Here is a 12,774-nt window from a genome sequence, read left to right on the forward strand (position 1 = left end):
TCCATCCATTTTCTTGACCGCTTATTACTCACAAGGGTCGCGGGGGGTGCTGGCACCTATCTCAGCTGGCTCTGGGCAGTAGGCAGGGGGACACCCTGGACTGGTTGCCAGCCAATCGCAGAGCACACAGAGACGAACAACCATCCACGCATACAAGCACACCTAGGAGCGCCCAATTAACCTGCCATGCATGTCTTTGGAACGTGGGAGGAGACCGGAGTACCCGGAGAAGACCCACGCGGGCACGGGGAGAACATGCAAACTCCACCCAGGAAGGCCGGAGCCTGGACTCGAACCGGAGTCCTCAGAACTGGGAGGCGGACGTGCTAACCACTCGTCCACCGTGCCGCCCCTGCTGCTAAGTGCATGAGTGAAACTTCAGAGGCTGCTGTTCCTGTGCAAGCAACCTTGCTTTAACTGCCTATTTAAAGTTAACGAGCATTATCGATTCTGACTCCTTCGATACGTGTATTATAATGAGGCCCGTAACGATGTATTGCCATATGGATTTTTTTGAGCACACCCCCTAATACATGGGAGGAATTCTCATATCGGCTTAATGTAGTCCGTGCTGCCAGCGATGGCCACATTTAGCACTTGTAAAACATTAAATAAACACTTGAAGGTATGTCTAACAGATGTGTCCAAGATAAAGTTTTCTATTGATTTTCGTTTTTGCGATATCACATGATGATATTCTTTTTGAATTAGACTTAGACTTAGACTTAGACTTGACTTTATTGATCCCTTTGTGATGGCTCCCTCTGGGAAATTTACAGTGGCATGAAAAAGTATCTGAACCTTTTGGAATTTCTCACATTTCTGCCTAAAATCACCATCAAACGTGGTCTGATCTTTGTCAAAATCACACAGATGAAACAACAGTGTCTGCTTTAACTAAAACCACCCAAACATTTACAGGTTTTCATATTTTAACAAGGATAGCATGCAAACAATGACAGAAGGGGGGAAGAATAAGTAACTGAACCATCACATTTAATATTTTGTGGCCCCCCTTTGGCAGCAATAACTTCAACCGGACGCTTCCTGTAGCTGCAGATCAGTCTGGCACATCGATCAGGACTGATCTTGGCCTATTCTTCTTTACAAAACTGCTGTAGTTCAGTCAGATTCCTGGGATGTCTGGCATGAATCGCTGTCTTGAGGTCATGCCACAGCATCTCAATGGGGTTCAAGTCTGGACTTTGACTTGGCCACTCCAGAACGTGTATTTTGTTCTTCTGAAACCATTTTGAAGTCGATTTGCTTCTGTGTTTTGGATCATTGTCTTGTTGCAGCATCCATCCTCTTTTTAGCTTCAACTGTCTGACAGACGGCCTCAGGTTTTCCTGAAAAACATCCTGATAAACTTTTGAATGCATTTTTCCATGAATGATTTCAAGTTGTCCAGGCCCTGAGGAAGCAAAACAGCCCCAAACCATGATGCGCCCTCCACCATGCTTCACGGTGGGGATGAGGTGTTGATGTTGGTGAGCTGTTCCATTTTTCCTCCACACATGACGATGTGTGTTCCTCCCAAACAATTCAACTTTGGCTTCATCAGTCCACAAAATATTTTGCCAAAACTTCTGTAGAGTGCCCAAGTGCCTTTTTGCGAACATTAAACGAGCCACAATGTTTTTTTTAGACAGCAGTGGCTTCCTCCGTGGAGTCCTCCCATGAACACCATTCTTGGCCAATGTTTTACATATAGTTGATGCATGCACAGCGATATTGGACTGTGCCAGTGATTTCTGTAAGTCTTTAGCAGACACTCTAGGGTTCTTTTTTACCTCTCTGAGTGGTCTGCGCTGAACTCTTGGCGTCATCTTTGGTGGGCGGCCACTCCTCGGGAGGGAAGCAACAGTGCCAAACTCTCTCCATTTGTACACAACTTCGCTGACTGTTGATTGATGAACATCCAGACTTTTAGAGATGGTTTTGTATCCTTTGCCAGTTTTATACAAACCAACAATTCTTGATTGCAGGTCTTCCGACAGCTCTTTTGAGTGAGTCATGGTGCACATCAGACAATGCTTCTCATCAAGACAATTCTGACCAGGTGTGTGTTTTATAGTGGGCAGGGCAGCTTTAAGTCACTCATCAGTGATTGGGCACACACCTGACTTAAATTGTTTGGTAAAAATTGGTTTCAATTGCTCTTTAAGTATCCTTAGGCAGAGGGTTCAGTTACTTATTCCTCCCCCTTCTGTCATTGTTTGCATGCTATCCTCATTAAATTATGAAAACCTGTAAATGTTTGGGTGGTTTTAGTTAAAGCAGACACTGATGTTTCATCTGTGTGTTTTTGACAAAGATCAGATCACGTTTGATGCTGATTTTATGCAGAAATGTGAGAAATTCCAAAAGGTTCAGATACTTTTTCATACCACTGTACATGTCCAGCAGCAATGAGAACAGATAATAAAATAAAAAATAATTCAATCAATCAATAAATAAGGTTATTACACCAGAGATTGAATTAATAATAACAATAATTACCCTGTAATTTTGCTTTTTAATGAAAGACGTTTGTCTATGGAACAACACTTACTAACAGGGTGAAGAAGAGGCATGACATGATTGGAGCCTTCAAAGTAGAACCACTCTACCTGAGACATGAGAACCAGGAGTCAGGTAGGTTAATCTCACCTGAACTTGAGCATATGCTACATACTAAAAGAGTCAAATTAGGTCAGTTGGTGTACATCAAAACCCAACAATGCTGCTACACTTTGAAAAACAACCTCCTATGATTGTGTTAAAATCAAATTCCTATTATAGTATAATACTGGCCCAGACACAAACCAATAGTAGAATGACTTAATTGCCATTATTCAATATACATTGTGGGTGGAAAATGCGTTACTGCTGCATTTATGCAGATGGTAATTTGTTTGACAGACACACATCGCCACTAGCTTGCTTGTGACGTAACTACGACAATGCATGAATTTCATCAACTACAAATGCCTCCATGTGCAATATTTTAACATATGCAGTTTCTGTTTGTTGATCACCTTATAATTTATTTTGGGGTGTTTTTTGGTATTTATTTTGTATGCAGCATATTCTAATTTAGGAGAGGAATTTCTTAAAAATAAATTAATATAATTGTCATATGTTGTCAGGTTCTGTACTTCAGCTTTTGATACGAACCTATTGCAAATAGGAAAAAGACTGAGAAAGTTACTCTGCACATTGGCTACAGCTGTCAAACGGGTGCCCTTTTCGGGAGAAATGGGCGTAGATAATGCAAATTAGCACGGTCGCACTATTATTTAGGAATAATTCTGATTCATCAACATTCACAGAGTAGTGCAAGCTAAATGAGCTGATATACACGTGTCGTGAAGCCGAAGGTGATTTTGTGTAGATGCTCAACTTATGCACAGTTGACGAACATTCCGACACATTTATTTGCAAATGTGGCCGTGTGACCAAAAGAACAAATATATAGGAAAGGCTATTTAGTATTGTTCAGAAGGATGATAAACAAGAAGAGTAAGTTTCATATAAGACAAGCTCTATAAAATACATACAGTGTTAGCAATTAGAATTTATGGTATGATGTACCAGATCTTTATATGGGCTTCTGATATGTGTGACAATCTAATTAAAAAAATAAAATAAAATGGGGCCAACGGGGTGTGTCATTGTGTGGTAAATGACTGATAATATTGTGGTAAATGACTTGTGTATTTTTCATCAACAGGGCTAGTAACAGATTATAGGGTAAGAACACGTGTTACTCTTTATTAAAAAAAAAATATATATATATATATATATATATTTATTTATTTATTTATTTATTTATTTATTTATTTATTTTTTAGCATTGGCAGATTCCACTGGGCAGACGATTCCGTTCCCTCAAAATGTGGTTTGTCTTTCGCATGTATGGCCTCCAAGGATTACAGGCTCACATACGCAAGGTATTCCATTCATTACACCCAGTTAGTTTTGGCTTCTTGTTCTGATCCATAAAAGTTATAATTACCTGATGTTTGCAGATGTTTTCATAAAAACTCAATAGCCGATCTTTATACTGTATATTTCTGCATGGAAAAAAATGATTATAGTCAGGTGTGCAACTTGGGCTCTGGTACCAGTCCTCGAGGGGCTGGATTCTTTTCCACTCTGGATCTGCTCACGGTGAAAGGCGCAAAGCAGTTGTGGGCATACTTGGCGCCTGTATGTTGGGGTTCACCGCGGAGAACGACAGGGTAGCCTCCCTTCACCTTCAGGTTGGGGGGATGGGTCCTGACTGTTGTTTGTGCATATATACCAATCAGCAGCTCAGAGTACCCACCCTTTTTGGAGTCCTTGGAGGGTGTGCTGGAGAGTGCTCCCCCTAGGGACACCCTCGTTCTACAGGGACCTCAACACTCACGTGGGCAATGACAGTGAGACCTAGAACGGCGTGATTGGGAGAAATAGCACCCCCATGCTCATCACGGATTGTCCATAATGAACAGCAGAATCTGGAGACTCTGAAGTGGACTCTCCTATCTCTTGGGTTGAAGTCACTGAGGTGGTTGTAAAGCTCCTCGATCGCAAAGCCCCAGAGGTGCATGAGATCCACCCCAAATTCGTAAAGGCTCTTGATAAATTCGAAAGGCTCTTGATGTTTGTCGGGCTGTCGTGGTTGACTCTACAACATTGCATGGACATCTGGGGCAGTGTCTCTGGGTGGTTGCGTTTAAACTATTGAGCGATCTCACTCGTCAGCCTCGCTGTTTAGGTCTATTCAGGGGTGCTTGAGAGGAGGGTCTGTCGGGAAGTTGAATCTCGGATTCAGGTGCCTCCTGGACCCCCCCTTGAGCCCTTGCGATCCGACTACGGATAAGTGGTAGATAGTGGATGGATGGATGGATGTGTTCTCATGGATGAATTGAAAGACCTACGGTATACCTGGGCAAACTTTATCGTTAATGTGTAGATATGTCATTTTAATAGAACTGGATAAACTTCTCTCACTTTTTTGGTCAGTTTTCATTTCCTATACAACTTTAAAAATGCTGGGTCAAAGTTGTTACTCAACTTTTGGGTCAATGCTGCTGGGTCATCTTTTTGGCCAGTTTGATTAAATATTAGGTTAAAATTTGACTAAATTATTAAACCATCTGCTGGGTCAGAGATGCTCCACCCACAATATAAAATAAAATGTAGTGATCTCTGAACCCAACTACTGGTATAGGCTGTTGATTCAGTTTGACAGAAAATAATTGAGAAGCACTGGGATACCTGTATATTATTAGCTTTAAACAACCACAGCGTATGCTGAAATCATGTGTCTACTTTAACCACGGAGTACAAGCTGCCCAAAGTGCCTACTTGGCCGCCACAGCGACGGCGAACATCAGAGCCATGGAGCTTGTAGGAGGAAGAGTGTTTGTTCACTAAGTGCAATATCCGAGGAGTTAAATGATAGTTGTCATATTTGTCACGCCGCCACGCTGGTCATGCTTTTATTTTTGCACTCATGTTTTCTGTTTATTTTGAAATCACCAACTCCCCTCTCACCTCAGGTCACTTACACTTCCTTCTGCTCAGCTCATCACCGGTCCACGCCCATGATTGTTTCCACCTGCCACCAATTACCCCGCTAATAAAAGCCATCAGCCACCACCTGCAGTTTGCCGAAGTGTCACAACCCGTGCATGGAAGCGCCCTCACAGTCCTTGATTCACAGCCCTTGCCTTGCCTTGTCTTGCGTCCTGAGTTTGCCCCTCTTTTTCCTCCCTAGCGGAGCGCCTTTTGTGGTCCCTTTTTTTGAGTGCCCTGTTTTCATCTCCAGTTTGGAGCTCCTTTTGTTCAGCGTTTTTTCCCTCTTTAAGAGGCGTCTTGAGTTTTCCTGTCATTAAACTGCAGCCTTGTTGGCCAACTTATCCTCTGCGTCTGAGTCCTACCTCTTCACGTCGTGACAATATTTTGGGTGAACATGAACTAAACGTGTATTTCTGCCACTTGAACAATGTTACGAACGTGCACGTTTGGCATCTCTTGCGCCGAGCGGGGCAAGGGGTGGGGTAAGCGAGTGAGACTTGGTGGCGGTTACCATGCGGTACAGTAATTTACAGGTAGTCCCAGAGCAAGACAACACTCCCCTTCTGGCAGAGGCACAAGGGTGTGAACATCTTCCAATGTCCCCTTGCACACAGGAGAATGCTTCACACGCTATCACACAAAAAAGACACGATTGGGTTTCAAAACAAAATACATGCACACACTCATGCATACATATTTTGTAAATAACCCTAAATTTGTAAATAGTTTATCAAATGTGAAAATATTGCTGTTTACACACGTTATCAGATATGAAAATAAATCCTTATTTTGCCATTAAAAACACATTTTCTTTTTTTTTTTTTCATGTTTTATGGAAGGCAAGGACTGTTGAGATATTTGAGATGTCACTAAACCAAAAAATATTAGTGTCTAAGTTACTGTTGTGCAGAAAATGCATCATTTCACAAAAAGCTTCATTTCTTCTTATTTTGCCTGAGATTACTGATTTTTTTTCCAACCGAACTATTTTCAAATGATGATTACAAAAGAACAGAATAAGCTTGAACCATACTTTTTTTTTCTCCTAATGAAAGAGCAGAACCCAATCTTTCAAATGGTACAACATGTTATTTAGTCATAACACACAATGTTCTAGTCCGCCTTGAAAATAAGTGAAAATGTTCAAAATCGGTGGGATTCTAGGGGTTATCTTTTCAGAAAATGTGTGGTATTTAAAGAGTTAATGAGGTATGCTGTGCTAGACATATGATTTGTAGGTAACACTTTATAATGAGTACACACTAGTAAGCATCTATTAAGCATTGGCTAAAAGTGAGTTAATCATTTATAAAGCATGTTTCTGAAATTAATAATCATTAGTATATATAGTTAATAAACACAGTCATAAATGTTTTACCCACCGTTAATAAGCTCATCTATGATATCCTTAATGACTGCATTTTCATACTTTAGAAATTATGGCATTTCTAGATTATGTATTGCATCATTTACGAAGCAGCTATTTAAGAATCGTCAATAGTGTTTTAAGATCATTTAGAAGGGGTATGTAAGTGATTAACAAACGATTTGGATATACATATAATATTACAGTTAGTGTGTTAGTAGATGTTTTATAAAAACTTAAACATTTCTTTTCAATAGGTGTTCTAAAAACACTTATTAACACATTAATTCATCAAATGAAGTAGTTACAAATCATTTACTGTTTATTAATAAAGGATTTTTTGTGAGCTCATCTAAAGTGAGCACTATCTATGCCTTGTAAAACATTTATAAATGAGATTTAAAAGCTGACAATACCTCAATACCGACTCGTAAAAATCTGTTAGAAGACAAAGGGAAGTCACCCCTTCACCCATTAACTGACACGACATGAGAATGGAGGACTCAGGCGCAGGTGAACAGTTGGCCTCAAAGGCTGCAGTTTAATAACAGGAAACAGAAAACACCTCTTACAGAGGGACAAAACGCTGAACATATCCCTCCTCTGATGAACTGGAAAGGGAAAAAAGGGCACTCAAAAAGGGACAACAAAAGGCGCTCCGCTAGGGAGGAAAAAGAGGGGCAAACTCAAGGCGCAATGCAATGCAAGGCAAGGCAAGGCAAGGCAAGGCAAGGCAAGGCAAGGCAAGGCAAGGCAAGGCAAGGCAAGGCAAGGCAAAAACAAGGACTGTGGTACAAGGGCTGTGAGGACGCTTCCATGCACGGGTTGTGACACTTCGGCAAACTGCAGGTGGTGGATGATGGCTTTTATTGAGTGGGTAATTGGTGGCAGGTGGAAGCAATCAAGGGCGTGGACCGGTAATGAGCTGAGCAGAAGGAAGGGTAAGTGACCTGAGGTGAGAGGGTGGTTAGTGACTTCAAAATAAAACAGGAAGTAACTTGACAGAATAAAAGTAAACACTGGCCCGCTTATGGCGGCGTGACATTAACAACACCAACAGAGGAAGTTAAAAATAAAATTACTTGATGTAAATAAAATAAGAAGTTTCAATATAAAAAAAAGTAGAAAATACTTCTGTCATAAATTAACGTAAAGAGAACTCAAAATTGTTTGCAGCAGATAAAGGTGTTTATGCGTGTGTGTACGTGCGTGTGTGTATATATAACGGGCCGGAGTCCTGCAGGTTTTTGGATGCTTCCCTTCTCCAAAACAGCTTATATATGATCCGATCATCAGCAAGCATGAACACAATATGAAACAAACATTTATTGAATAAATACAATAATGTGCAATTTTTTGTCTTTCTCCTTCTTCTTCTTCTTGTCCTCCTCTGATGAGGATGATTAGAGGAGGAGTCAGACACGGCATCAGAGGAATCGTCTTCTGAGTTGTCACATGAGGAAGATGAGAGCAAGTGGATTGCTTGGGTGGCACGTTGGTCCTCTTTTTTTTATTTTTTTATTTTTTTTAAGCGCTGTTAAAATAAATAGATACAAATATTAGGTTAACAGCACAAACAGACATGCATGAGACTCACCTGTACTATATTGTGTGTAGAAAGACTTACCTGATGCCAGATGTTCTTTTTTTTTTTTTTTTTTTTTTAAAGAGCTCAGAATTGTTCATTCGGTAGTCTTACCGATTCAACGTCTTATCATCATTGCTCTTTTGTTTTTTTTGTTTTTTTGTGTGTGTGTGTGTATGTGTGCGTACGTTTGCGTGTGTGCGTTTGCGTGCGTGCGTTTGCGTGCGTGCGTGCGTGTGCGTGCAAATACGTATAAATTTATATTCATTAATTCACCTAAAACCTTATAAATATCCCATTACCCTTCGCCTTAACCAGGTACTTCAGAATCTTGCCAGAGTCGTGAGGTTTAAATGGTCAGGAGACCAGAGAAAAGGTCAGAAAAAAATAAAGTGAAAAGAAAGATAAATCAAAGTGAAATCCAGCACCGACCAAACACTTCCTGCTTTCCCAATGATTACAAAATCAAAGTCTTACGCCAACCCCGGAAGCCTCTAAATTCCAGCAAATTTAGCGAGATCTCAAGAGACCAGAGGAAAAACTAAAGAGAGGAAGGAGGGAAGGATCGATAAGGCAGAGTGAGATCCATTGAAGCCAGTACATCCAATCCATCAAAGTGAAGTCCAGCACCAACAAAACCCCTCCTGCGTGGTTACAAAACCAGAGTCTTATGCCAACCCCAGAAACCTCAAACTTCCAATAAATTAAGATCTCAAGTGACCAGAGGAAAAACTAAAGAGAGGAAGGAGGGAAGGATAGATAAAGCAAAGTGAGATCCACAGACACCAGTACCCACTGATTCAAGGGGCTGTGGGAGGGAGAGGCTACTTCTGTTGAGTTTCAGTAGATGCTGGTGCGACGGATCTGGCATGCATAAGGACCACCACCAAAGAAAGAAGCCGTCAACCGCGGTCCAGCAAAGCGAGCACCCCCCCCCCCCCCCCCCCCGGAATCCCCAGGCCGCGGCAGCACCAAGGCCACCCCCGAGCCACCCGAGCGGACACCGGTCGGCGAGCCGACCCAGACGCCCGGAACACCCCCGCCCCAGCCCCGGCCCCCACCCCCGAGCCCAAGGCCGCAGAATGAGGCCCAGCGGGCCCCCTCAGCGCCCCACCGGTCCCCAGCCCCCATCCCCCCACGACCCCCCCGCACCCCACCCAGACCCGCCACCCACCACGACCCAGGCCCCACCACCCCCGGCCCCCAAACCCCCGAACACACCCCGACCCCCAACACCCATCCCCCCACCCACCCATGCCTCCACCCCCCCAAACAAGCCCCCCCCCGATGACCACCAACCCCCCCACCTCACCCCCGGAAACCGGCACCGGGCAGCAGCGCAGAGAGGGAAGACGTGCCCACCCCACCTCCAGCCGTGCGAGAGTAGCACAGCTGCGGGAGGGGGGAAGCAGAGGAGGAAGCACCAGGGGAAAAGGCGGAACACCAGAACACCGAGCCCGGTGGGGAGAGGCCCCGGTCGTCACGCCAGCGTACTAGTGACACCTAACCCTGTTACTGAGTCCCTATGTGTATATTTACAAAGTGTATAGTGCAAAACTAGTGAAGTGAGTAAGAGGAGCGACCAGCGGGGCCTCACCCAACCCGGCGGGTGTAGGTGGCACGCCTGCCCCCCAGCCGCCCCCCCCCCCCCCACACACACACACACACACACACCCTCCCCCCACCCCATCCATCTGGCACCACAATAGGCGGACAGCCAGCGCAGCAGGGCTACTGAACAGCCCACCGGCCACCGGAGCCCGCCCGGGGCGCCAGGAGTTCTACCGGAGTGGGGCAGGCCTCAAACCCCCGCCCGGCCCCCGGAGCCCGACGCCCGGGCCGGGGAGGGAGCCCCAGGCCCAGGGAGAGGGAGGGGGAGGGGGCACGGGGCAGACAGGGAAGGGGGGAGGGTGAAGCGGGGAGAAGACGACAAGAAGGCGAAAGGGCGGGGGGAGGGGGGGCGACAAGGGAAAAGGGACCGGGAGGCAGAGGAGGATGGGCGGGAGGAGGCGAAGAGGGAGAGGCGACGGGGGGGAGGAAGGGGGAGGGGAGAGGGAACCACGGGGCACACCAGAGGCCCACCCGCCCCGAACCGCGCCGCCGGGCATGGAGCAGCGGACCGCGCCGGGACGGCACCGCCCCGGGCACCAGGGAAAGCACCCCAACACCGCACCCCACGGGGGGCCCAGGGAGCGGCCAAGACGCAACCGCTACCGAGCAGACAACGGGGGGGCAGAACCACCTTGGAGATGGTCAAAGTAAGAAGGGAGGGTATCGAAAAACAGGTGCCATTAAACGTTATTTTAGTTAACTAAAACTAATGAAAAAACTAAAAATAAAATTCAAAAAACAATATTGTTACCGAAATAAAATCAAAATCAAAATGCTTTTTAAAAACCGAAAACTAACTGAAACTGCATTTTATGTTTACAGAACTAACTAAAACTAACTATAATTATAGCAAACGTCCTTCATTTTAATCTTTGGTAATTAATTTATTGCATGAGCCTTTGGGGATGATTTTAAATGTGATTTTTAGTAGATTTATTTTGATATAAACCGGAATAATGACGTTTGAAAGTATGTCACACAGCAGTGACGTCATCTAGCAGCAGCCAATAGAAAAGCACCTTCAGATGACTTTGCGCCCATGGTGTTTTTTAAATATTGCGCACAAGTAATACACATTAAAAAAAAAAAAAAAAAAAAAACTACTAATACTAATACTGAAACTAACAAACTAAATAAAAACTAAGCATTTTTTAATTAACTAAGCTAATAAAAACTAACAGAACCACCCCGAAAACTAATAAAAACTAACAAGAATGAAAAATTCTTCAAAGCTAGAAAAACCCTACTGCCATATTACAAATAAATTGGTTTATATACAAATAAATTATTTGTACAATTTTTTTTTTACAATCTATTTTACAAATTTTAGGACTAAACACAATTTCTCTTCACAACATTATGTGGCCCTTGCGTCCTTCTGATTTTGTATGTGTTGCCCTCAAATGAAAAAGTTTGGACACCCCTGATCTTGAACATTTTACAAACTTAGTTTAGTTCAGACACTGGTGATTTTGGGATGACTAAACAGTGGTTCTAAAGTGAAACCAAATCAAGTCCAGATATAAAAATGTAATTTCTCTTTTAGTAACTAGAGGTGATTCTCTATGTTTTGATGACTTCAAACTTGGCATGTATCATCTCAAGACCTGAGACAACAACTGGGCAAAAAAATCTTGACTTTTCGAAATACTATATGACGGGGGCATGGCATCAAATATTGCCTTTAAAATTTAATTTGTCAAAAAAGAGCAAATGCTCATACAATGAACGATGATATGTATATATACTTTTACAAAAAATACCAATCAGGGCAACTCATTGCCTAAAAATAAAAAAGGACGCTGATTTTTGCAGATCTTAACATTCACCAAAACCCATTGAGCTTTACACACTCATCACACCTGGCAAAAGAATTCCACATGTAAAGGTTTATTTATGCCATTTTCAAAGAAAATCTGCTTCCAATGTGCCAGTACCCCAACGTGCCAGTATCCCAATGTGGCCTGGGCTGCGAGGGCCTTTTCTAGCTGCTTGCAGCTCTAGTTAGGGCCCGAGCAGCGAGCGCTGCGAGGTCCCTCTTGTTTTTTGTTTGGATTCTTCTTCTTCTTCTTCTTCTTCTTCTTCTAGATGTGTAGACTGAGAGAAGGTTAAAGTGTGTACATCCTGTATTTAAAAAGTGCATTTTCCTGAGCGAATCCGGCAGACTGCGCCTTTAATCCAAATGACATTCAGATAATAAAATGCATTAATGTCAAAATATTACGGTATTTTGTATTTATTTTATATTACGCGAATACGCAAGTAATTTAGCTGATTAATCGTGATTAATCAAAATTGAAAAGTGTGATTAATCAGATTAAAAATTGTAATCGTTTGACAGCACTAATAGTTACTTAAATGTTTTGTTTTGTTCTTATTTTGATTATCTTACTCTTTACTGCATGACCGATTTCATGTACAGCACTTTGTATACAGCAATGCTTGTTTTAAAGTGCTTTATAAATAGAGTTGAGTTTGGTGAGGAATGGCACAGCTCGGGCTCCGTGTGGATGAGGTCTTCAGCTGTAGTAGTTCTCTCGGCGCATCACTCAAACATCACTCCTTCATGACTCCCGAAACTCACAAGTCATGACCCTTACTGGAGTTCAAATAGTTTTTGGTCTCTGGAACTGGCTCTGGTTTGCGCAGGAATTTACTTCAA

General features: G+C 43.1%; 1 protein-coding gene across 6 annotated transcripts in view; it reads left to right on the forward strand.

Moving 5' to 3' along the window:
* The window catches only part of ddc (dopa decarboxylase), a 154,074-nt gene that overhangs the window by 109,958 nt on the left and 31,342 nt on the right, over positions 1–12,774 (forward strand). For 4 of the 6 annotated variants that reach the window (XM_077526806.1, XM_077526804.1, XM_077526807.1 and 1 more), the window contains 3 exons: positions 2,561–2,637; positions 3,716–3,735; positions 3,837–3,935. The exons of the other annotated variants lie outside the window; for them this stretch is intronic. In XM_077526806.1, the coding sequence (XP_077382932.1) occupies positions 2,561–2,637; positions 3,716–3,735; positions 3,837–3,935 (196 nt within the window). The remainder of the gene's footprint in view (positions 1–2,560; positions 2,638–3,715; positions 3,736–3,836; positions 3,936–12,774) is intronic. 6 annotated transcript variants of the gene reach the window in all.

The sequence above is a fragment of the Festucalex cinctus genome, chromosome 7 (assembly GCF_051991245.1).
Source record: "Festucalex cinctus isolate MCC-2025b chromosome 7, RoL_Fcin_1.0, whole genome shotgun sequence".
Lineage (NCBI taxonomy): Eukaryota > Metazoa > Chordata > Actinopteri > Syngnathiformes > Syngnathidae > Festucalex > Festucalex cinctus.